The sequence below is a fragment of the Uloborus diversus genome, chromosome 5 (genome assembly GCF_026930045.1).
Source record: "Uloborus diversus isolate 005 chromosome 5, Udiv.v.3.1, whole genome shotgun sequence".
Lineage (NCBI taxonomy): Eukaryota > Metazoa > Arthropoda > Arachnida > Araneae > Uloboridae > Uloborus > Uloborus diversus.
In genome coordinates this window covers 86,413,813-86,434,199 of record NC_072735.1, presented here as the reverse complement: position 1 = coordinate 86,434,199, position 20,387 = coordinate 86,413,813, and the positions used below count along the sequence as shown (strand labels likewise).

Sequence of the window (20,387 nt, the reverse complement as noted above, 5' to 3'; positions counted from 1 at the left end):
TTTTTTACTCCACATTTTGCGAATTACATATTTTTTACATCGCCAGATACAAAAAAAAAAAAAAAAAAAAAAAAAAAAAAAAAAAAAAAAAAAAAAAAAAACGAATTATTTTGTAAAAAGTCATTGAAGTCTAAAACTAGAGAAAAAAACGAATTATTTTGTAAAAAGTCATTGAAGTCTAAAACTAGAGGCCTTCAACCTTGAATACCAAAGGGCAAACATGTTCAAGGGCGCAAAAAATAAAATAATAGTTATTATCAAAAAACCCAAAGGCACGTAGAATCGAAAAAGAAGGAAGGGGGGGGGGGGCAAACCAAAGGCACACGGACGGGAGGGAGCACTGGCCCGTGGGTCAGTCTTCCCCTGGAGTCATTGGATATAAAGCATGGAAACTGATGAATGAAATGCTTTGACGTGTGCAATAAGAATGCACCGAGTTGGAGGAACTGTGACGTCCCAACAATTTCCTTGTTGGACAAAACTTGTCAAATTTGGAGACAGCACTGCAAAATTGCCTTTTTTCACTCAAAAAAAAAAAAAAGAAAGAAACAGAAAAGAATGTTTAATGCCTTTCTCATTAGATGTAAGTATATGTCTATATTCGTAATTTATCATTCGGGAAAATTCTCAGCTTCAATCGGCAAGCTGGAAAATTCTTAAGATCAAAGCACCCTTACAAATAGTTGCTTAAATGCAATGTAAAAGGGAGTTGCCAGCATAAGTTGGAAAATTATTTTTTGCCTTAAAATAAGGCAAGAAAAAAGTAAAAGTCAAAGCCGCAAAAGTTCGTTTATCGAACTTCAACGACCCCCATCCCCCAAGAAAAAAAATCATTTCAGCAAAGAACTGTATTTCAAAAACTATTTTAGAAAAAATAATTCAAAAGACCTACAAGCTCGATGTTCAAATAGCGTTAATAATATGCCGCATTTTATGCGCACAAACACTAAAGTGAAGCTCGCCATCCCAAAAAGCATACATTACGCACAATCTCCCAGCTCGGAGCGAAGGGTAGCTGCGATCACATGGTCTTCAAAACGCGAAAACCAAGTTTCAGTTTGCCTTTCAAAAGTGCCGGCTGACTCACAGAAGACTGACCAATCAAAACGCGTCTCTTTTCCCTACCCGTGCAGTAACAAAGAACAGAGCGATAAGGAAGGTGATTCACTTTCTCGTTCTTTGGCACATCGTAGAGAGAGAGAGAAAAAAATACAAAATTCAATGAATTTTTGAGAAATTCAAGTAGTTTTTATATTTTTTCAAGGTTTTAAAACTTTTTCAAGGTTTTGAAACTTTTTCAAGGTTTTCAAGCACTTGAAAATGAACTTTTTTTTTCAAGCACTTTTCAAGGTTTTTCAAGGCCGTACGAACGAACCCTGTTCAACTGCTTCAAACTGTAATTTTTCCATTCTAGTTCAATTTAAAAATTTATAGGACTAAAGCACCTGTTGGGTTGGGAATGGTGATGAATAGCTCTCATCGCAGGGCAGGTGGCAGGGTTGAAAGTGCAAATGACAGTTCACTAATCCAGACCCCGAAGTGGTTTTTTGGGGGGGAAAAAGTAGGAAATAAGGAGTCAAAAATTTAAAAAGTAGGAAAAGTAGGAAAAAAATCATTTGAAAAAGTAGGAAAAAATAGGAAGAGATAGGATTGAACACACGTCAAGAGGAAACAGATTTAGCGTAAACTTTATTTCTAATGTAAAACAAGCTAACAGTATTTTTGATTTAAAACTGTCCCAGAAATAAAGTAATAGTACTTTTGAAGTATTAAAGGGATTTAATGAAGGGCCGACTCATAAAAACAAAACGAAAGAAACAAGCTGACAATTTTCAGTATGAAAAATAAACTGCAGGAAACAAAGGTACTAAATACAAAAATAAAATCCAAATAAAAAAACAACTTTCAACAGTACAGTAATAAAAATTTGAAGTGTGAAAGAATAAAATGCAACATAGCGATCGCAAAATAATAATAATAATAAAACTCATATTTTGGTGCAATAAAACCATTTTTGTTAAAAATTTGTTTTGTCAAAAACTAAAACATTCCTTCGAGAACATCCAATTATCATTTGAAAATGCTAACACTTTCAGCTCCTGTTGTCATAAACTGCGATACAAAAAAGAAAGTAAATATTAATTTAATTTTAGTTTAAAATAATCAGCAGCTGACATGCATTCTTGCATAAACAGGGGCAGATGTTTGAATTTGAAAACAAAAGGAAAAAGACTGAAAACGCAGAACTAAAATAAATTTGTTCTTAAATATGGGACATAAAATTCATAATAAAATAATTAAACTAAATAAATAATGAAATAGGTAAACTAAAAGGTTTGTATTATGTTACATATTTTTAGCATTCAACAAAATTTTTCTTTCAGGAACGTCATTTAGGGGGGTCGGTGGGGTCAATTTTTCCCCTCCCTGGCTTTAGAAAATTAATGCTTAACTATACAAGTTTGTGTGGTTTTTATTGTTTTCAGACAAAATTTGCATTCAGTATACATACTTCGTTAGCCATCCCGAGGGAAAAGTCAAAATGACGGGCCAGTTTTAATTTTAATCAAGCAATTAAAACAAATATTGTTTTAATTGATGATTTTTTACCTCCTTCTTCCAAAATTTTTGTCACGGAATAAAAAGGAAAAAATTAATGCATGGTAAATACAACATTTTTACTCAATCCTCACCATACAACAAAAATATTCATTTGGAAATTGTTCACGAAATTGAGAGTGTGGGGGGGAGCAACTCCTCGATATTGATGATATATCAGATTAGAAAATACTCATTAAAAAGAAAAAAAGTACACATTTGCTTGTGGCTGTAACCCCCCCCCCCCCTCCCAACTTTTAAAAATGTGCAGAAATAAAAACGGAATCTCGCACTTAAATTGATTTCCGATTTTTCTCCAAAAATCGTGAACGTTTTGCCCATTTAGATTTTGCCGAGGGTTTTTTTTTTTTTGCAAATACACTCTTTGCAAGGAAAGAAACTGAAATTTTATAAATTATTTTTTCATGTTTCCTATTTAGCAGGAACAATAATCATATTCATGTATGAAAAAGGTTAGTTTCTGCAATTATTTTTGAAGTGTTCCGTTTTTGCGAATTTCTGTTACATGTCGCTTTTATTTTGTACTAACATCAAGAAAATATGTACAGTGTACAGGTTTTTCATTTTTTGCTTCCTTACGTTCCTTTTAAGGTTTTACATTGCCTTTCTGTTTAAATAGAGCTCCATTTCCCTTGTAATCATCTATACGAAAAATTGGTGAATAGGAAATTCGGCTTTTCCCGCACTTTTCGAACAGTCGGCCGTTTACTTTAATTAAAGCTTCTAATTGACGGGTAAGTAATATATAATTGCATCAGAATGTGCCGGTATCCATTTTTTTATTGTTTCGTTAAAACAGTAGGACTGAAGTAGGGGCGATAAAAAGAAAAGTCGATCATAAACGCAGCAACGGTAAAAAAGTCACTTACGAAAATTTAACTTTTAAACACGCAGACGCCGCGCCGTTCCTTCCAGAAATTACTGTAGTCAGTCAATGAAAAGTTCAGGATCCGCTTGTTTCTTTTGCTTTTCAAAATTGAAACATGCAGAAAATTATCGGTGCGGCATTGTAAAAATAAGAATCAATGCACAATTAGAAGTGCTATACTGAAGAAAGAAAAAGTAGGAAAAAAAAGGAAAAAGTAGGAAAATAAGGAGAGAGCTCTAAAAAATAGGAAAAAGTAGGAAAAATAGGAACTCTTCGGGGTCTGCTAATCTTGCAACTGAATTTCTCCCTCCCTCCTCCTTTAGTGGTAGGGAAAAGAAATACATTGGGGAAGCTCCAAAAGATGGGAGGAAATGTGACTACATTGGAATGCAGTAGTAGAGAGTGACGACACAGGAGTGGAGATGAGGGTGGGGATGGATGAGACATTTTTTAAAAGCCACGCGGCAAGTGGTGACCGCTAGTTTTTATCGATAGAGGATAGGTAATGTTATTCTCTTCTTAAATTCTTCTGTTAGTTACAGTAACAAAACGACTAAAGTTATATCAAACTAAAATGAAGCAACTCTTTTTTCCAGAGCAGTTCTGATCTTCTTTTGGCTGAAAATAACTTTTTTTCCTCCAGTTTTTGGTTTGTTTGAAGATTTTTAATTAAAAAAAAAAAAAGCTTGATTTTTATGTGTTAATTTTTTTTAATGTAATTGTATATTTTAGTAAGAACAGGAAAAGACTGAAGACCATTGGCAAAAAATAATTCAGAAGAAAATGTGAGGAGTGAAGATTAATAGGTAACATATGATTATATTTCTTCAACTCACTTTATTTGAGTCACATAAAGTCAGCAGGCTGGAGAATCCATAAAACTTGTCACATTATTCAGAAGCTAATTTCTCGTTACATTGCTGAATTTTTCAGGTCCTGAAATAATTTTTATATGCTTAAAATCTTGTAATAATGATTGGTCTTCAAATACAGTAAAATAAAATCTAATGTTTGAATTCATTTATGATTTAATAAACCCGGTCGCCAAGAAAACCAAATGCCTACCGTCAAGGAAACCAAACGTCAGCAGCCAACAAAAGCAAATCTATCACCAAGAAAGACAAAAGAAAATAAACGGAACTAAGTACAGTTTACATGACAGAACAAGTTGGAGTTTTCCACCCCTCTGTATCTCAGCCTTATGAAGACCCCCCAAGTTGATTTTTGGTATACTCAATCTTTAATGGCCCCTGACGACGTAAACCAAAATATAATCCCCTGGACCATCAGGGGAGGAGGAATTTAACTTAGAAAATCGCTGTTCAAAACAATTTTCGCTTTCTTTGACAGGGCTACAGCCCAGACAAAAACAGGAATCAAGCTGAAATTTCGCACACAGATTTCTTGTGCTCTACTGATGTGCCTTTTGCGCCATTTGACCCTCTACCTCTCCCCCCTCGTTTTTATCCCCCAAATTGTACCTTCCCGGGGTTCTGTCACAGCCCCTCCCCAGAGGGCTATGGTAATGATTTTTTGTATTCATATTCTTGGTGGGCCATTGAGTACGATACAAAAATTCAACTCCCAGGGACATCAATGACCAGAGCTCTTAAAGTTTGAAAATCACTAATTTCCCCTAAATTCTTTTGTACTTATTCTCAGCTCATGGTTTTGTTAATCTCTGACTGCAATTGCAAAGTCAGAACAGATCTAACAGTTCTTCAAAAGTTGTCCCAGGAAATGAAATTCAATCAAGACTAAAACAGATCGAACAGTTGCAACTAGACGTTAAATTGTGGATATCATAAATTTGCCACAGCGACTGTGCATGCGGACGGACTTAGATCATTGGACTCTCTGTTTTAAGATTCCATGTTATTTGTTTTGTTAATATTTAAGCAGAGAAACAAATTAGTGAATGAGATTAGAATGCTGTCCCCCCCCCCTAACTTTAGCTGATACAAAATTTCTTTCCCTCTGTTTTTCAGTTTTTATATATTTAAGGGGGGAAGAAGTTTTAAATGCCGGCACTAAACTGGGGTTAAATTATTAGAATATTTTGAGTGACACATTATATGAAACATCTAACTTTATAATTGAAAGTAAAAAATATCACTTTTTTTTATTGGTTTGCTTATTTTCTAAATTAATGTATTTTTCACAAACATAACACATAATGATTTGAAAATAGTTTATGAAATATGCGTATGGATATCCGTGTGTTGCGTGTTTAACAGAAAAATGTTTGCAATTAATTTAAGCAAGACTTTTAATGAGCTAAGTCCGCATGCATCAAGTGCAGTCGCTGTGGCAAATTTGGGATATTCGTGACAGGGGTAGGAGTTCAAATTTAAAAATTCCAGGACATAATTTTAATAAAATTCCAGGACAATTCCAGGACATCATTCATGACTTTACAGATTACTTTCGGAGCAAGTGGAACCTACAATATATAACTATTATGGCACAGAAGAATAAATGGTTAATTCAATCTGTTTATTTACTTAATTATTTATCCAGGAAACACTGGCATTACTGCTTAGTCCCAGCAATAAGTATATCTACTAATTTTCATCACTATAAAATGAAAACTATGATCTTCAGCTAGCAGATGAGGCCATAAGATGGATTTAGAAGGAAAATAAACCAGGGGTTCGCAAATTCTTCCGATTTCTGGTACCCCTATATGAGGAATCAGAGGGTACTATGAGGAATTAGAATTTCCTCCTAGCACCCTACTCTATGTGTTACATGCAGATTTAGTGATACCATGGACACTTCGTCTTCTCCTAGGGAATCCCAGGGTGCCGCAGCAAAGATTGGGAACCCTTGACATAAACAATGAAATAAAACTAGCAACTGCAGCTGCTAGACCCATGAAAATTCAGTATTTTTAACAGTTCTCAAAAAAAGAAGAAAAAAGTTATCAGCTAAAGTAATATCAACTTGCATGTATATTTCAAAAAATACTCTGTTCATGAGATGTCAAACTATTTTCTAAATAATTATGATAGCAACACATTTTAGTTTAGATGTTTGTTGAAACATTGTTACATATATACATTATACACTCATGAACATATTATATATTAATACATTTTTAATGAGAAGCAATTCTCTTGATTTTTTAAATTCATTAACAACTTTACAAAGATCTTGATAAAATAAGGACCAACAAAATGAACAATCTAGCAACTTACCTCTTAAAAACATCACTGAGCTTTACTGTGAATTGAAAAAGTAGGATACACAAGCAGAATATTCCAAATGTTATGTATTTATATGTTCTCCAAAGATTAATAAATTTCCATAAGTTATTCAAATGTTATTAACAGGCTTTTTGTAACCCAAAGATGAGGAATAAACATGAATTACAAAGGAAGGAAAATTTAAGCTTGCCTTTGCCGGAACAACATTAGTAAATGAAAATTTCAGGGAAATCCCCAATTGTACTAAAACAATATTAAAAAAAAAAAAAAAAAAATAAATAAATAAAAAGAATTCAAATTGAAATTTCCAACAAAATAAATTTTTGAAATTGAATTAACATTTAAAACAAAATTATGACCAAAATTTTAGAAAAAAAATTAGGAACCTAGTGATATTTGCCAACTAAAAAACTATAATTGCAATGGGCTTTAAGGAGTCACATAACCTCAAAAATGACCTTTTGACCCAAAAAAATTTTAATGGATTTTAAAATTGGTATCTCTTGGCATTTTTTCAGTCACTAATCCAATGCTCCGTATGTATTGGCAGGTTAAATTAGGGAGCACAAACTAAAATCTCCACGTGCATCGAGCACTTCTCTCAAGAACATCCACGTGCAACGCGGACAGCACTCAGAAGCTGCGATGGCGATAATCTACACGAGCTACGCGAACACGATGCACAACAACGGTTCATTTCATTTCACTTCATTCTGCGCCACCGCGCACCTACACTCGCAGAGCAGATAGAAAATTCAGGGAACATCTTGAATCCCCGCACCGCTTCATTCCCTCCCTCCGTAGAACTTTCTTTTCTACCAGTATTTTTACAGCGGCGAAGGTGTGAACGTGAACCCTCCAATCCTTGAGAGGCGCACGATCGCTTCGCACACAGCGCATGCGCTGAACCTAGATGGCCCACGTGATCAGCTGAGGAGAAGGTTGACGGCAAATGAATACAGCCCGGCGATGGGATTGCAGTTTTCACGCTTTTTTTTTTAACTTTATTTTTTATTCATTCAAACAAAAAGAAAGGCTTGAAATTCCAGGAATTCCAGGACATTTTTAAACATTCAAGGACATTCCAGGACATGAAAAAAAAAATCAGGAATTCCAGGACAACTCCGAGCCCTGTCGTGATTTGTCGTCGAGTACAGTTGTTTAGATCTTCTGACGCAGTCAAATTTAAAATATTTAATGGCTTCGTTTTTTTTGCTTGGTGATAATGCGTTATTTCGTCTTTTAATGAACCTTTAAACAAAACTAGGTAATAAACAAGACAAAGACCTCCATCAAAAGAAAGATAAATTACCGAACAACTAAAATTATCCCATAAAACGTAAAATAATCCACGATTTAAGAAAAAAGTCATTAAATAAAAAGTGAAACGCTAGATTAAAATAGCCCACAAGCTGTAAAACATTTTAAAAAACCTTCATGAAAATGTTGAATAATCCCTCAAATAGAGAAACTAATAGAATTTATTGCTAAGTTGTAAAATACTCGAAAACAATATAATTTAAAATATAGTATTTTATAATCCAGGAAATTTTCTTTGCAACAGAGAGGATACAAGGATTGCAATAAAATTTAGATGGCCCAATTCTCGCAAAACGGACATAGAATCTTAATGGTCAGAAAATAACATGACGTTAAATTAAACTTGCCATTATTGTTCCTTAAAAACACAAAACAGCATTGTTTCAATTGAAAACTTTTTGACTTGAATTTCTCAATTTTAAAAATACAGACAAAATAATAATATCAATGCAAAAAGATGTGATAACTCATCAAAAACAACCCTGTTGTAAAAAAAAATTTCCCCGCCAAGAAAACCATTAACTCTTCCGCACAAAAAAGAAAACCTGCATCCTAAACCCAAAAACCCTCAGCTAAAAATACCCAAAGCTAAAAATAATTTTTTATATTCTGTTTAAGCATTAATGAAAAAAAGCTGACCCATTCCTTTCAACTCTCCTTCAATTTTAACCGAGATTTCTTTAAAGAGTAAACAGGGGTAGAAGTGACCGACTTGTCACATATAGGACATTTTCCACAAAAAATATAGGACAAATATAGTACACATTATATGAATAATTTTGGTATGAAAAGGAAATAATACATATCATATATTATTCAGTTATTATTATCAATGATTTTGTGTAAAAAAAACCTCAAACAAAATACCTTACATCTATATTTACTTTCCTGTAGTTGAGAGAATAATTTTTGAAAAAAATGTACTTTATAGACTAAATAACTAAACAAAATTTGAACAAAAATAATTTTTATTTTTTCTTCCTCACTCATGACCCAAGAACTAATTCCACTGCTCTTAGATTTTATATCAAAACTGAACCCTTTACCACTTTTATTTAGAACAAACAGAGCTTGAGAAGGATCCTTCTGACTTCTTCAGTTTTTCTTTATGCTTGAATGTTTTAGCATGCTGTCTCAATTGCGAAAATCCACTATTGCTTATGGGCACTGAACAGTTGCAAAAATGGCAAAAAAGGGGGTAAAATCATCTTTTCCTTTAGTGCACCATGCACCAAATTCGTAGAATTAATGTCCTCCTGGTTCAACAACTCCATACGAAATGTTGTTAAGCGATGCGATTTCACCATTATAATTTCACTTATTACAACAAACTACGTTTTAACATCATAAGGAACTAACCATTCCACGATCCCAAAATTCCACAAAAAGAAAAGATTGCAAAAAGAAAATTAGAACATTCCGATCAGAAAATGCACTGAATGCAAAAATATACCAACGAAAACCATGATGGAAAACAAAACAAATGGCTGTTTTCCCCCCCCCCCCCCAAATGCAAAATTCTAAAACCAACTTCAGCATTAGTTCTCGAAACTCCACCCACTATAGAGTGACGTCACATTGCTGTGTAGCCAATGAGAGAAGATGCCTGTTGCAGAATTTAGTCAGTTGAGTTTTTTAATTTGAAATTCATTTGGGCACGTACTTTCAGCCAAAAATCCGATGTCAGTAAGTTTATTTACCGTTCTTTTTAAAAGATATGCATGGTATAAAACAGGAATATAGGAAATATAGGACATTTTTAAAAAATATAGGATGATTTTGATGCTTTTTTTGAAAATATAGGAAATATAGGAATAGGATATAGGACTACTTCGACCCCTGAGTAAATCAGTCGTGATTTATTTTCGCCGTAGATGACATTTTTTGAAGAAACAGTGCCAATACCCTGACGGGAATACCTTCTCTAGTAAATTTTACACTTGGGTAGTTGATTTGGGTAAAAAAAAAAATTGAGATCCGTATCTGTATTCGCGGATCTTGACATTAATGATCCGGATCTACTTTTTTAACGATCCGGCACATCACTAGTTGTGGGCGAAAAATTTGCATTAGCCCTTAAATTCGTTACTCATGAATAATTCACGTTATAGCCACTTCGCATAAGTCAAATCGTGTTGTAGCGGGAGTCGACTATTTTATTTTCTTGCTCTGACTGCATCATCTATCGAAGATGCAAAAAGTGTGCAGGTATAAGCAATTTTATGTCTACTCTAAGTGTTCTTGGACTTTAGATATTTTTTTCTCTCGTCATTTAAATCTAGCATTAAATTTTATATACACTGTGCATCGCTTCAATGGCACATAATCTATATCAATGAATTTTAAGAAATCAAGCAAGTTAGGTAATAAATGAAGTTGTGGCTGAAATATGCTTTTTGGACCATTTTGAAATGCAAAAGACAAAAAAATAACGTTAATTGAATAAATAAAAAAAGAGCTACTTGGCTTTTTTCTCCATGTAATTTCAGAAAAACTTAGAAAACCTATTTTCACCTATTTTAGAAAAACTGCATTGTATATTTATGTACCTAATAGGGAAGCTGCATTGATTAAAAATAAAAAAAAAAAGAAAAAATAAAGGGAAACAATTTTTTTTTAGAAAACTTGCATTACCTTAAAAATTATAAGTCTCTACATTTATTAAATCTGTAATTTATCTATAAAACTTCGCTAGTTACTTTGCATCAATTAGATTTTACTATTTGCAATATGTATAATTTATAAAAGCATTTGGGAAAAAACTATGAAGTTTTTGAAAAAAAAGTTTTTTTTGAAAAAAAAAAAAACATGCTTTAAAAAAAAACACTTGGTTTAAACCAAACAACCCTGATTATTACTGTATGATTTTTCCCTCATTTAAAAAAGTGTTGTGATTTTTTTCTATTCTGATTGGTACTGTGGAGTAATTTTGAAGCTCCCTAATATTTTGGTGAGTCTTTTTTTTAAACTAAGTTATGCAGTACTGCGGCTGAGCCACCAATATGTTTGTTGCTTTTTTTTGTTATACATAGTCTATTGGTAATACTATATCGTCGCCTCAGAGCAACAGTAGGATATCTTAGTGTTATTCCTGGGATTAGATGTCTTAGTGTTGCTCTGATGTGACAATATGTATGTATACAGCGCTGCAGTTTGAAAAAAATATTTGAAGTAACACACCTCTTTCTTCTGTTTCGATGGTAAAACCAATTTGTGAGGCATCATAGCTTTTCACGTGTGCATGGGGAAATCTAAAACTGTTTTTTCCTTCAGGCAGGAGCAGAGATATGCAGATTTAAAAGTGCCTTTTGAAGGCGGCTATGTTCTCTTTCTACTACAGGACACCTACTAGACAGGGGTTGGATAACAGTCAATGAAACGAGCATGTGGATGCTTCAAATTGTTAATTGATCATAATTATCTATATTTCCATTTTTGTACTCATTCTAAACTATTGAAAATAATTGATTTTTTAATTATGGATAAGAAAAAGTTAAATAGCAATGGTCGGATTTAGCTCTTTCCTATGTCAAAAGAGGTTTGTCCCCTTTCGATATAATCCAAAAAACCATAGTTACTTCATGGCACGGACATGTCATTTGTCAATTTAATAGTCGTCCTCTAACGACTTATAGCACTTACAAATGAAAACTGTTTGGCAAAAGTCTCGCTCTAAAACTTGTGATGAATATTAGATTTTTTTAACAGTATATGCAAAGGAATGTTAAAATTGTACTTAAAAATTCCAATATAGATTTAATAGTCATGACTTTCATTGTTAAGTTCTAATTTTAAGATAACATGACTGAACAACATGAGCAGTTAAAAAAAGTATTGAGATACAGGATTAACTAATACCTTTCAAGATATAATGATATTTGAAGCCAAAAATGAAATGATTAAGATGCAAAGTTCTACTTACCGTCATACATTCTTCTTAAATGTAAGAATTAAGAAATCTGTTTGTGCTTTTGGCTATTGCCATGGGATGGGATATTATGGATGTTGAAAATAAACAGAGCTGAGTTTTGCTGCAGAATCTCTATTTATTTTTTTTCTATTAAGAAAAAAAAATTAATGACTAATCTATTGTTTCAGAGTTTACTAATCTAGAAAGTGCTAATACTGGTATTTTTAATGATTTTTATAAGTTACTTTACTTCTATCACTAAGGGTGCATTCGGAAACGCGGATCGGTCGCCTCGGTGGAACCGCTGACGTCACTTAACCGCGTTCGGAAACACTGCGGTTGTTTTCTGGCGGTCGACTTGGTAGCAACCTGTGGCACCGCTGTCTGGAAGCGGTTAGCGAGATCACAAACGTCACAAAGTCTGTGTTGGCCAATCCGGTCGTGTTTCATGTTTTTGATCGTAACACACGTGACTTGCCTATTATGAAAGTTACGCGTTGATTGGAGTGTCGTTTGCTGCTGAACTAGAACTACCGCGGTTTAACCACGAGCGTTCGGAAACACAGCTGTTCTACCGGAATTCCTAGAGAAATTCCAAATACGTCATAACCACACCGGACTAACCACGCGGTGGTAACCGGTGGATCGTGTTTCCGAACGCAGCCTTAAGGGTGCATTCGGAAACGCGGATCGGTCGCCTCGGTGCAACCGTAAGCGTTCGAAAACGCTTGCGGTGGAACCGGTGACGTCACTTAACCGCGTTCGGAAACGCTGCGGTTGTTTTCTGGCGGTCGACTTGGTAGCAACCTGTGGCACCGCTGTCTGGAAGCGGTTAGCGAGATCACAAACGTCACAAAGTCTGTGTTGGCCAATCCGGTCGTGTTTCATGTTTTGATCGTAAACGCACGTGACTTGCCTATTATGAAAGTTACGCTTTGATTGGAGTGTCGTTTGCTGCTGAACTAGAACTACCCGCGGTTTAACCACGAGCGTTCGGAAACACAGCTGTTCTACCGGAATTCCTAGAGAAATTCCAAATACGTCATAACCACACCGGACTAACCACGCGGTGTAACCGGTGGATCGTTTCCGAACGCAGCCTTATTAGCTTCGTGAATGCTGGCTTGATGCTGGCAACCGGTCTCAGTGTTGATGGTGATGATGTGATGACGCCATTTGCCCCTTACAGAACACAGAGAATAGAAGTGTGAAGCTCAGAAGAATTAACAAGTTGCAAGAATTCGGAAAATAAATACGTGAGAACTTTATCCATCATTTTAAGAAGTTGCGAGGATTGTATAAATAAAGTCAAGAAGCAACAAATTGGTTGAAGAATGGCAGCCGAGGTTGAAGAAAGTACCAACGTAAGAAGTCCTACAGTTGAAAATAATTGTCAAGTAAATAATGTGAAGTTATGCGATCTGAAAGTTGTTGATTTAAGAATTGAATTAGAGAAAAGGGATCTTGACAAAACAGGTAATAAATCGACCTTAATGGAAAGATTGAAAAGTGCTCTTATAGAAGATGGTGAAGATCCGGATGAGTTTACCTTTGAACTTAACAGCGAATGCCCAGGTACCGCAAAGAAAAAGAAAAATGCTACAGATATGAACGATTCAGTTGAAGTCGATAAGAACAGTTATGAAGAAAAAAACAGTGATGTAACCCTCCAGCTATCTATTGATGAAGATGAAGCACAGCTAAATGAAGATGATGTTGTTTTAGATGTTTCCAAAAGTGATAGCGAAGCTCAGACAGCTAAAGATGATTCTACTCAAATAAAGACAGAAGAAGAAAATCATGTGGTGAACTCTGCGCCTCTTACACCAATTAAATCTACAAAAATAAAAACAGAGGAAGTGAAAGATATAAAAATCACAAAGACAACCCAGACTAAAACTATTGAATCAGCACCTACTGTCTCTCCTAAAGTTTTGAAAGTTATTGGGAAGAATGAAAAAAATGAAAAACCCTACTGTATTAGCCAAAAAGTTTATGGATTACAGGGCTACCTAATGGTACAAGAGCTGCAGATTTGAAAACTTTATTTAGCAAGCAAGGAAGAGTTTTATCTGTTAAAATTGTTATAAGCAAGCATACTCCTGCAAAATATTATGGGTTTGTTACTATGGCTACCAGCAAGGATGCATCAAAAGCCATTCAAAAATCTTCACCGAACCGAACTGAATGGAAAAACTATTTCTGTTGAGAAGACGCAAAGTGAGCCAAGCACATTGTTGAAGAAATCAGAATCAAAAACTATTACTGTGAACGCTAAAAAAACAAACTTTAAAGAAAGAAAGTGTTCCTAAAGTGAGTGCACAGCCCGTGAAAGCATCTGTAGAAAATGTATCTAAGAAAGTAGAAAATAAAGCTGTAGAAACAAAATCTTCTCCTGAATCAGGAAAGCATAAAGAAGAGAAAAACTTATCCAATGACAAGGCTAAAGTTAAAGAAAGGGACAGAAAAACAAGAGAGGTGAAGGACAGAGAATCACATCGACCTCCTGTGCGCAGATCGTCCGGATTAAGGCCCAGATCATATCCCTATGGCGAGAAGCAGAGCTATGGCAGTTATAGAAGACCATTTGGCAGACCTTTCGCTGCCCGTTCCAGTTTTCGACCCAGATCCAGTTTGCTGCTCTATCAGAAAATCCGAGAAGAACGGAGGGAAGCAGAAAGAAGAACGGTCGAAGAAATTTCTCGCCACAGATACATAGAGAGGAAGCAAAGAGAAGAAGCTTACCGTTTGGAACGAGAAAAAGAAAAACTGCGAATTGAGAGGGAGATTTTAGAGAGAGAAAGGGCAGAAATACTAAAATTAGAAAGAGAAAAGCAACGATTAGAGCGGGAGAGACTAGAAAGGGAAAGAGAAGAGTTGAGGCGTGTGGCAGAAGTAAGGCGAAGCAGCAAGCGCCCCCCTGAGCCGAGAGCCGGAACCCTTCTGGGACGAAAGGAAGAAACCCCGCTATGAAAGCAGAAGCTTTGAAACGTCTCGATATGACTTCCCGACGACGAACAGCTCCAGAGAAAGTGGATACCGCAGTGATCTTGATCGAAACCCCGAATATGTGGAGAGAGAAGCAACTCGAAGAGAGATAACGATTCGTCCAAGAGAAGAGAGGCAAGTCTACAATCGAAGTAGTGAATATAGGGAAAGAGAGCGCAGAAGTTTTCCTCCCAGGGAGAGGCATCCATCCTCTGGAGGAAGAAGTAGAGATGACTGGAAGCACGAAAGAAGAGTTCATGTTTCGCCCAGCAGCACCAGAGACAGAAGATTAGCTTACTTTTAAAATCATATTATGTGAATGGTTAAATTGTATAGTATATGAAACCTGCATTAAAGAAAACAAAAAGATATGTCTTGTACAGTTGATAGTTTTAAAGGAAGAGAAAATTTTCATAAAATCATACTATGTAGTCATCGTGAAAAATGTAAATCATCAATACCGATACTGGTGTATATGTTGTATGATATATAGGAAGCCTCAAGCATTTTCTTTTACTGAAAAAAGAAATATATTTTTATTCTAATTAAATTTGGAACAAAGAAAAAAGGATTAGGTATTTAAAGGTAAGAATTTTTAAAAGCATGTGTTTGTTCGTATTTTAAATGTAGAGAAATCCCAAAACATCTTTCGTATTAGAAATTGTTCATTAGTGTATTGCTTGCCTATTAATTAAAAGTCTGGGGGGGGGGAGGGATCTTCATCCAAAATACAGTCTAAACCTTATTTTAAGGCTCCTGATATTTTATCAATATCCGTAAATTCCTATAATATCAAGCATTTCTTGCTATTTGCTGGCACGATTTTCATACTTTTCTTTTTTTATTTGTTCCTTTGACTTTTGTTATTGCCCTTTTTTTATTTTAATTCTGCTAACTTATCCAGTATCATACTCATAGGTAGGCTAATGTTTAACTAACTAAAATGTATAGGCTAAATTCAACAAACTGTATTGAAGCTTGACATCATAAAAGAAACAGCATACTAAGATGTCTCAAGAGTTAGTAAACACTTGCTGCTAAAATTAGAACTTTGAGCATTTTGGAAATTTTTTTGTTATCACTTGGCAATTAATATTTAATTTCTTTTGCTAGTGTTTACGAACACCTACAGGGGTCGATCCAGCGCCAAATTGGGGCCGCTTTGCGGCCCCTTCACAAAATTCCGCATGGCAAAAGTGGCCCCATTCACAAAATTCCGCGTCGTAAAAGCAGCCCCTTCACAAAAATTTATAAAAAGGCAGCCTTTTCACAATATTTTTAAATGTGTACGCATCTACGCGGGAGTCTCTTCCACCTTCACCCATCTTATCTTTTTGCTTGCTGCGTGAGGTGTTTTTGCTTGAGAGCGTCAGAGGAGGGACGCTTGTAATTGGTAGCTTGTTTTCAGGAAAATCCTAAATTTTACTTTGATTACGCAATATATATTTAGTATTAATTTGTGTTGAGTTTCAAAATCCAATTCTAAAATACCTTTACTTAAAATAAAATTATTTTACATGCTGTTTTTATATTTTTATTTGTTTTGAAGATCTTGATTTCCTTACATCGGCCATGGTAATCGAATTTTTCGCATTTTTGATGTTTACTGTACCTTGTTAAGAGGCAAACAAATAAAATTTCTTATATATTTATTAACATCATTAAATTGCAAAGTTTTAAACGAAATACCTACTCTGTAAGAACGTCAAAAGTCAAAAAATTAAACGCTGAATGCTGGTGCAGTATTATTTTGGGTTTTAATTACTTTTAAGTTTTTCAAACACATACATGGAATCTTTAATGAGTATTTCACTTCTGTGTTAAGAAATATGATATCTTTGAGTCTGTTCATATTGTATTTATTAGGAGTTATCATTACGTTCAGCATCATGTGCAATTTTCATTGCTCTTAAAGCAGGGTGGCGACAGATCAGGGAAAAATCAGGGAACTTTATTAATCAGGGAAAAGTCAGGGAATTTTGAAAAAATAACAAAAAATCAGGGAAAATTGATTTTATCAAGAAAAAAATGTTTTTTTTTTTGCTTTACAAAATTAAGTTCTCTAATTCCCTATGCATTTTCCACCAATTATCTGTTTAAAAAAAAGTAAAATTAATGAGGTGCAATTATACACTGCCGCATATTTGCGCACCTTTTTTTCCTCAACGTCAAAATATCGAATCTTACTTATTAATCACAGGATGAACTTCCTAAGATCGCTTCTGTGTCTGTTAGGTTGTTTATTTTACCTAGCTTGAAATTTCCTTTCACGCTTTCAATGCTACGTAAAATAAACAACCCTACATGAAAAGAGGAAGCCTTCATTAATGCCTTAGCTCCTCTGCCTTTATTCCATTGTCTCGAAGTAATTAGCATACTGTAATCGCAATTTCAAGAAGAAATCTTTGGTTTTTGATACTACAAAAGCTTAAAAGTTATTGCTTCGTGTTTTTAATTTAATTGCTAAAATTGAACTTTCAATCAAAAAAAACTTTTTTTTTTTTGCCGTTATACTATTTGCAGTCACCACAGATCATAAAGGTTTTCTTTTCTTCAGTCTTAAATGATACTTTTATTTTATAACCAAGTTGAAATCTTCTTTTATATACTTTGAAATTACCTAATTGCTTTTTTTCTTTCATTTCAAAGTTATTTGTTACAAAAGCAATCTAAGATTTTTTTCGTTACATACTGAAATCATTTGAAATAGAGTTAACTTGTGTACTTAAGTAAATATCTTTATTTTTTATTGTTCAAATGCTGTTTTCATTCATTAAAACCTATGTTCTTGATTAGAGAAAAGCTCCCTATGAATGGATGTCAAATGGTTTCATCTTTTTTGCATAAAAATGTCAGTTAGTTACATAAGAATAACTACATTACTTCTATTCTTCTTAAAATTCTTATGCTAAATGGGTTCTGGAAGTAAAGTTTTTTTTTAATTTTAATTTTCTATATTCTTTCCATATAGAAAAATTTAATATACTATTTTGTAGGTTTCCCCCCCCCCCCCCCAAAAAAATTTGACTTGATATGTTTTTTTTAACAATTTTATTAAAAAAGTAGCATCTTTTAAAAATATATCTTTAATTCAACAACTTAAAACGTTTAAAATACTGCATTTTATACAAACATACAATGGATTTCAAGTAGAGCAAAGAAAAAAAACCAATATCATTGGTAACGTAAATCAGGGAAATTTAGTGAACTTAATCAGGGAAGTCAGGGAACTTTTTTTCACAATTCCTGTCGCCACCCTGTAAAGTATTTGAGAGGGGCAAACAGGGAATCTGTTGCGAGACTTTCACCTTAAGAAAGTGTGCCTTGCATATGTATATTTGTAAAAAGCAATAAATGTAATGTATGTGTCAAATTACGAATAAAATGTTAAGGGTCTTACTTCCCCCCTCCCCCAGAGCATTTTCTCTTGACAGCTTTCAGATATTCTTCAAGAACTTGTAATCACCCCTGAAACCTGTCTAGGGCTTTTCTATAACGATACAACAGCTAAAAATGCTTTAATATAATCTTTTCCAAGAAAAAAATCACGAGAAGGTCTTTTTTACAAAAATAAAGAAAATTCACAAAAATGTTTTGCTTTTTCACAAAAATAACGAAATTTCACAAAAATATAATGCCTTTTCACAAAATGGGGACCCAAAAAATAAAATCTGGATCGACCCCTGACCTAGTATTGGTTGCTGAGTCAAAGATGGCATCAAAGGTGATCACTTTTGTCTGTGTATTCGTATTGATCTTTTTATCTCCATTTTAGCCTACTTTCCCGTTAAAGTGCAAAGTATGAAAGAAAGCAAAACGCATCTTAAAATATCGCTAAAAAAACATGAATTGATCAAATAAGTAAATAGAAAAATTAAACATTCAATGATTTTGGTACTTTGTTTTAAGAAATCAGCTTAAAATGTTAAAAAAGTTATGTTTGACATGATTTGCTAATTAAGAAAATATTGATAAAATACTAGAAAGTTGATGTTAGTGTATAGAAAAGTAGACTCGCTTAATTCTGAATAAAACTTCTTGTTACTTTACGTCTTTCTCCCTGTTTTTATCTCTGGGCTTTTCTCTCTTTCTATTTCATTTTTGGCACCTTTGTGCAGAAATGTGTAATAGGGCTATCTCGAAAAAATGTCCGGTGCGTAACACAAAGTTTTTTATTTTATTCAAGTAACTATGAATTAAATATGGGATTAACTGTTGTGCTTTGTGCAGCATTATTTTTTGAAGGCTTTGGTTAGCTGGAAAAAATAAAAAACTTAGCGTTGCGCACAGGACATTTTTTCGAGAATCGCCTAATAAAGGATTTATACATTACAGCAAGAGTCTCAAACTTATTGCCCACAGGTCAACTGCCTCTCAAAGAGATTTTGTCTGGAACGAAAGAAGCTGAGAAACTTTTTAAAAACAAATTGTTTAAGGCATAGTCCATCTCAATGCAGGCAAAAAAAAAAAAAGGAATAAGTCTTACCTTCAAAGCTTTTTGAGTTTTCGAATTTAACATAAGGGCAATTCCATGGTGTTGGATAGAGACGTACCAAGCGGCACTTTGACCGAGTACTGAGTATCAATTATGTTTTAAGAACCACCACCGACACACACATGATGAATTTTGCATTCATTGGAATAGTAGTACAGACCTCTATGTCCATATAATAGATTTTAAAACCAATTTCCAGCTAAAATTTAACTACACATTATTTAAAAAATTTTGTTTGTGTCAAAAATTTTACAAAAAAAATTATTTTTTAAATTAAAAATAAATAAGTAAAAGATACGATCATGTTGAAATTAACACTAATTATATCAATCTATTATAGTTCTATAGTCCACCAAACATAAATAATTTATAAAACAAACAACGTTAAAGCACAAATGTTCAAGAACACTGCAGACACGTGCTTCTGCATTACAAGGAACGTCTTTTTGAGTGCATAAAATGTGAACTAATGAAATTAAAAGCATCCAACAAAAAAAAAAAAAAAAAAAAAATCCGACTCTTGTCAGAAATCTTTAAATCCATAAGCTCACATTTTGAGCATTCCTTGTAACTCCGTAACACTTATCTGCAGTGTTCCTGCACATTTGTGCTTTTAACATTGTTTTATTTTTTAAGCAAAGGTTTTTTTTTCTTTTAATATTTGTTTGTAGTAAAAATCTATTTAATGATTTAAAATTTTCATATAGTAAAATCCTTCTAATGCGTACACTAACGGGACAAAATTTTTTGTGTGCAATAGAAAGGTGTCTGCAGGACAGGGGTTTAGTAATGTTATTTGCATTGGAACTGGGGAATTAAAAATTGTCCACCTGAGAGGGGTGTCCGTTAGGAGGGGTTTTACTGTATTTTCTATACTTACCCTTTTTAATAAATAAGTTTTATATTAACTTGATAGACATTACTTACTCCATTATTTACTCCATTGAAGCATAACAAACTTCAATGTTCTCAAAATTT

The 20,387-nt window shown here is 33.9% G+C and overlaps 2 protein-coding genes across 3 annotated transcripts in view; one reads left to right on the top strand and one right to left on the bottom strand.

Moving 5' to 3' along the window:
• The window catches only part of LOC129221993 (zinc finger MYND domain-containing protein 11-like), a 90,044-nt gene extending 78,035 nt beyond the window's left edge, over window positions 1-12,009 (bottom strand). Inside the window, exons 1-2 of one of the 2 annotated variants that reach the window (XM_054856402.1) lie at window positions 11,939-12,009; window positions 4,324-4,423 (exon numbers count right to left, since the gene is read on the bottom strand). The gene's annotated coding sequence lies outside the window, so the exon portion shown is untranslated. The remainder of the gene's footprint in view (window positions 1-4,323; window positions 4,424-11,938) is intronic. The other variant, XM_054856403.1, reaches the window with a different exon arrangement.
• A 1,083-nt stretch (window positions 12,010-13,092) lies between these two features.
• On the top strand, window positions 13,093-15,643 carry LOC129222134 (scaffold attachment factor B1-like). Its single transcript, XM_054856585.1, is given in 5 exon segments — window positions 13,093-13,912; window positions 13,915-14,093; window positions 14,095-14,205; window positions 14,207-14,844; window positions 14,846-15,643. Coding segments are annotated over 5 exon segments (1,953 nt in total). The 5' UTR covers window positions 13,093-13,260; the 3' UTR covers window positions 15,219-15,643.
• The last annotated feature ends 4,744 nt before the right edge of the window (window positions 15,644-20,387 follow it).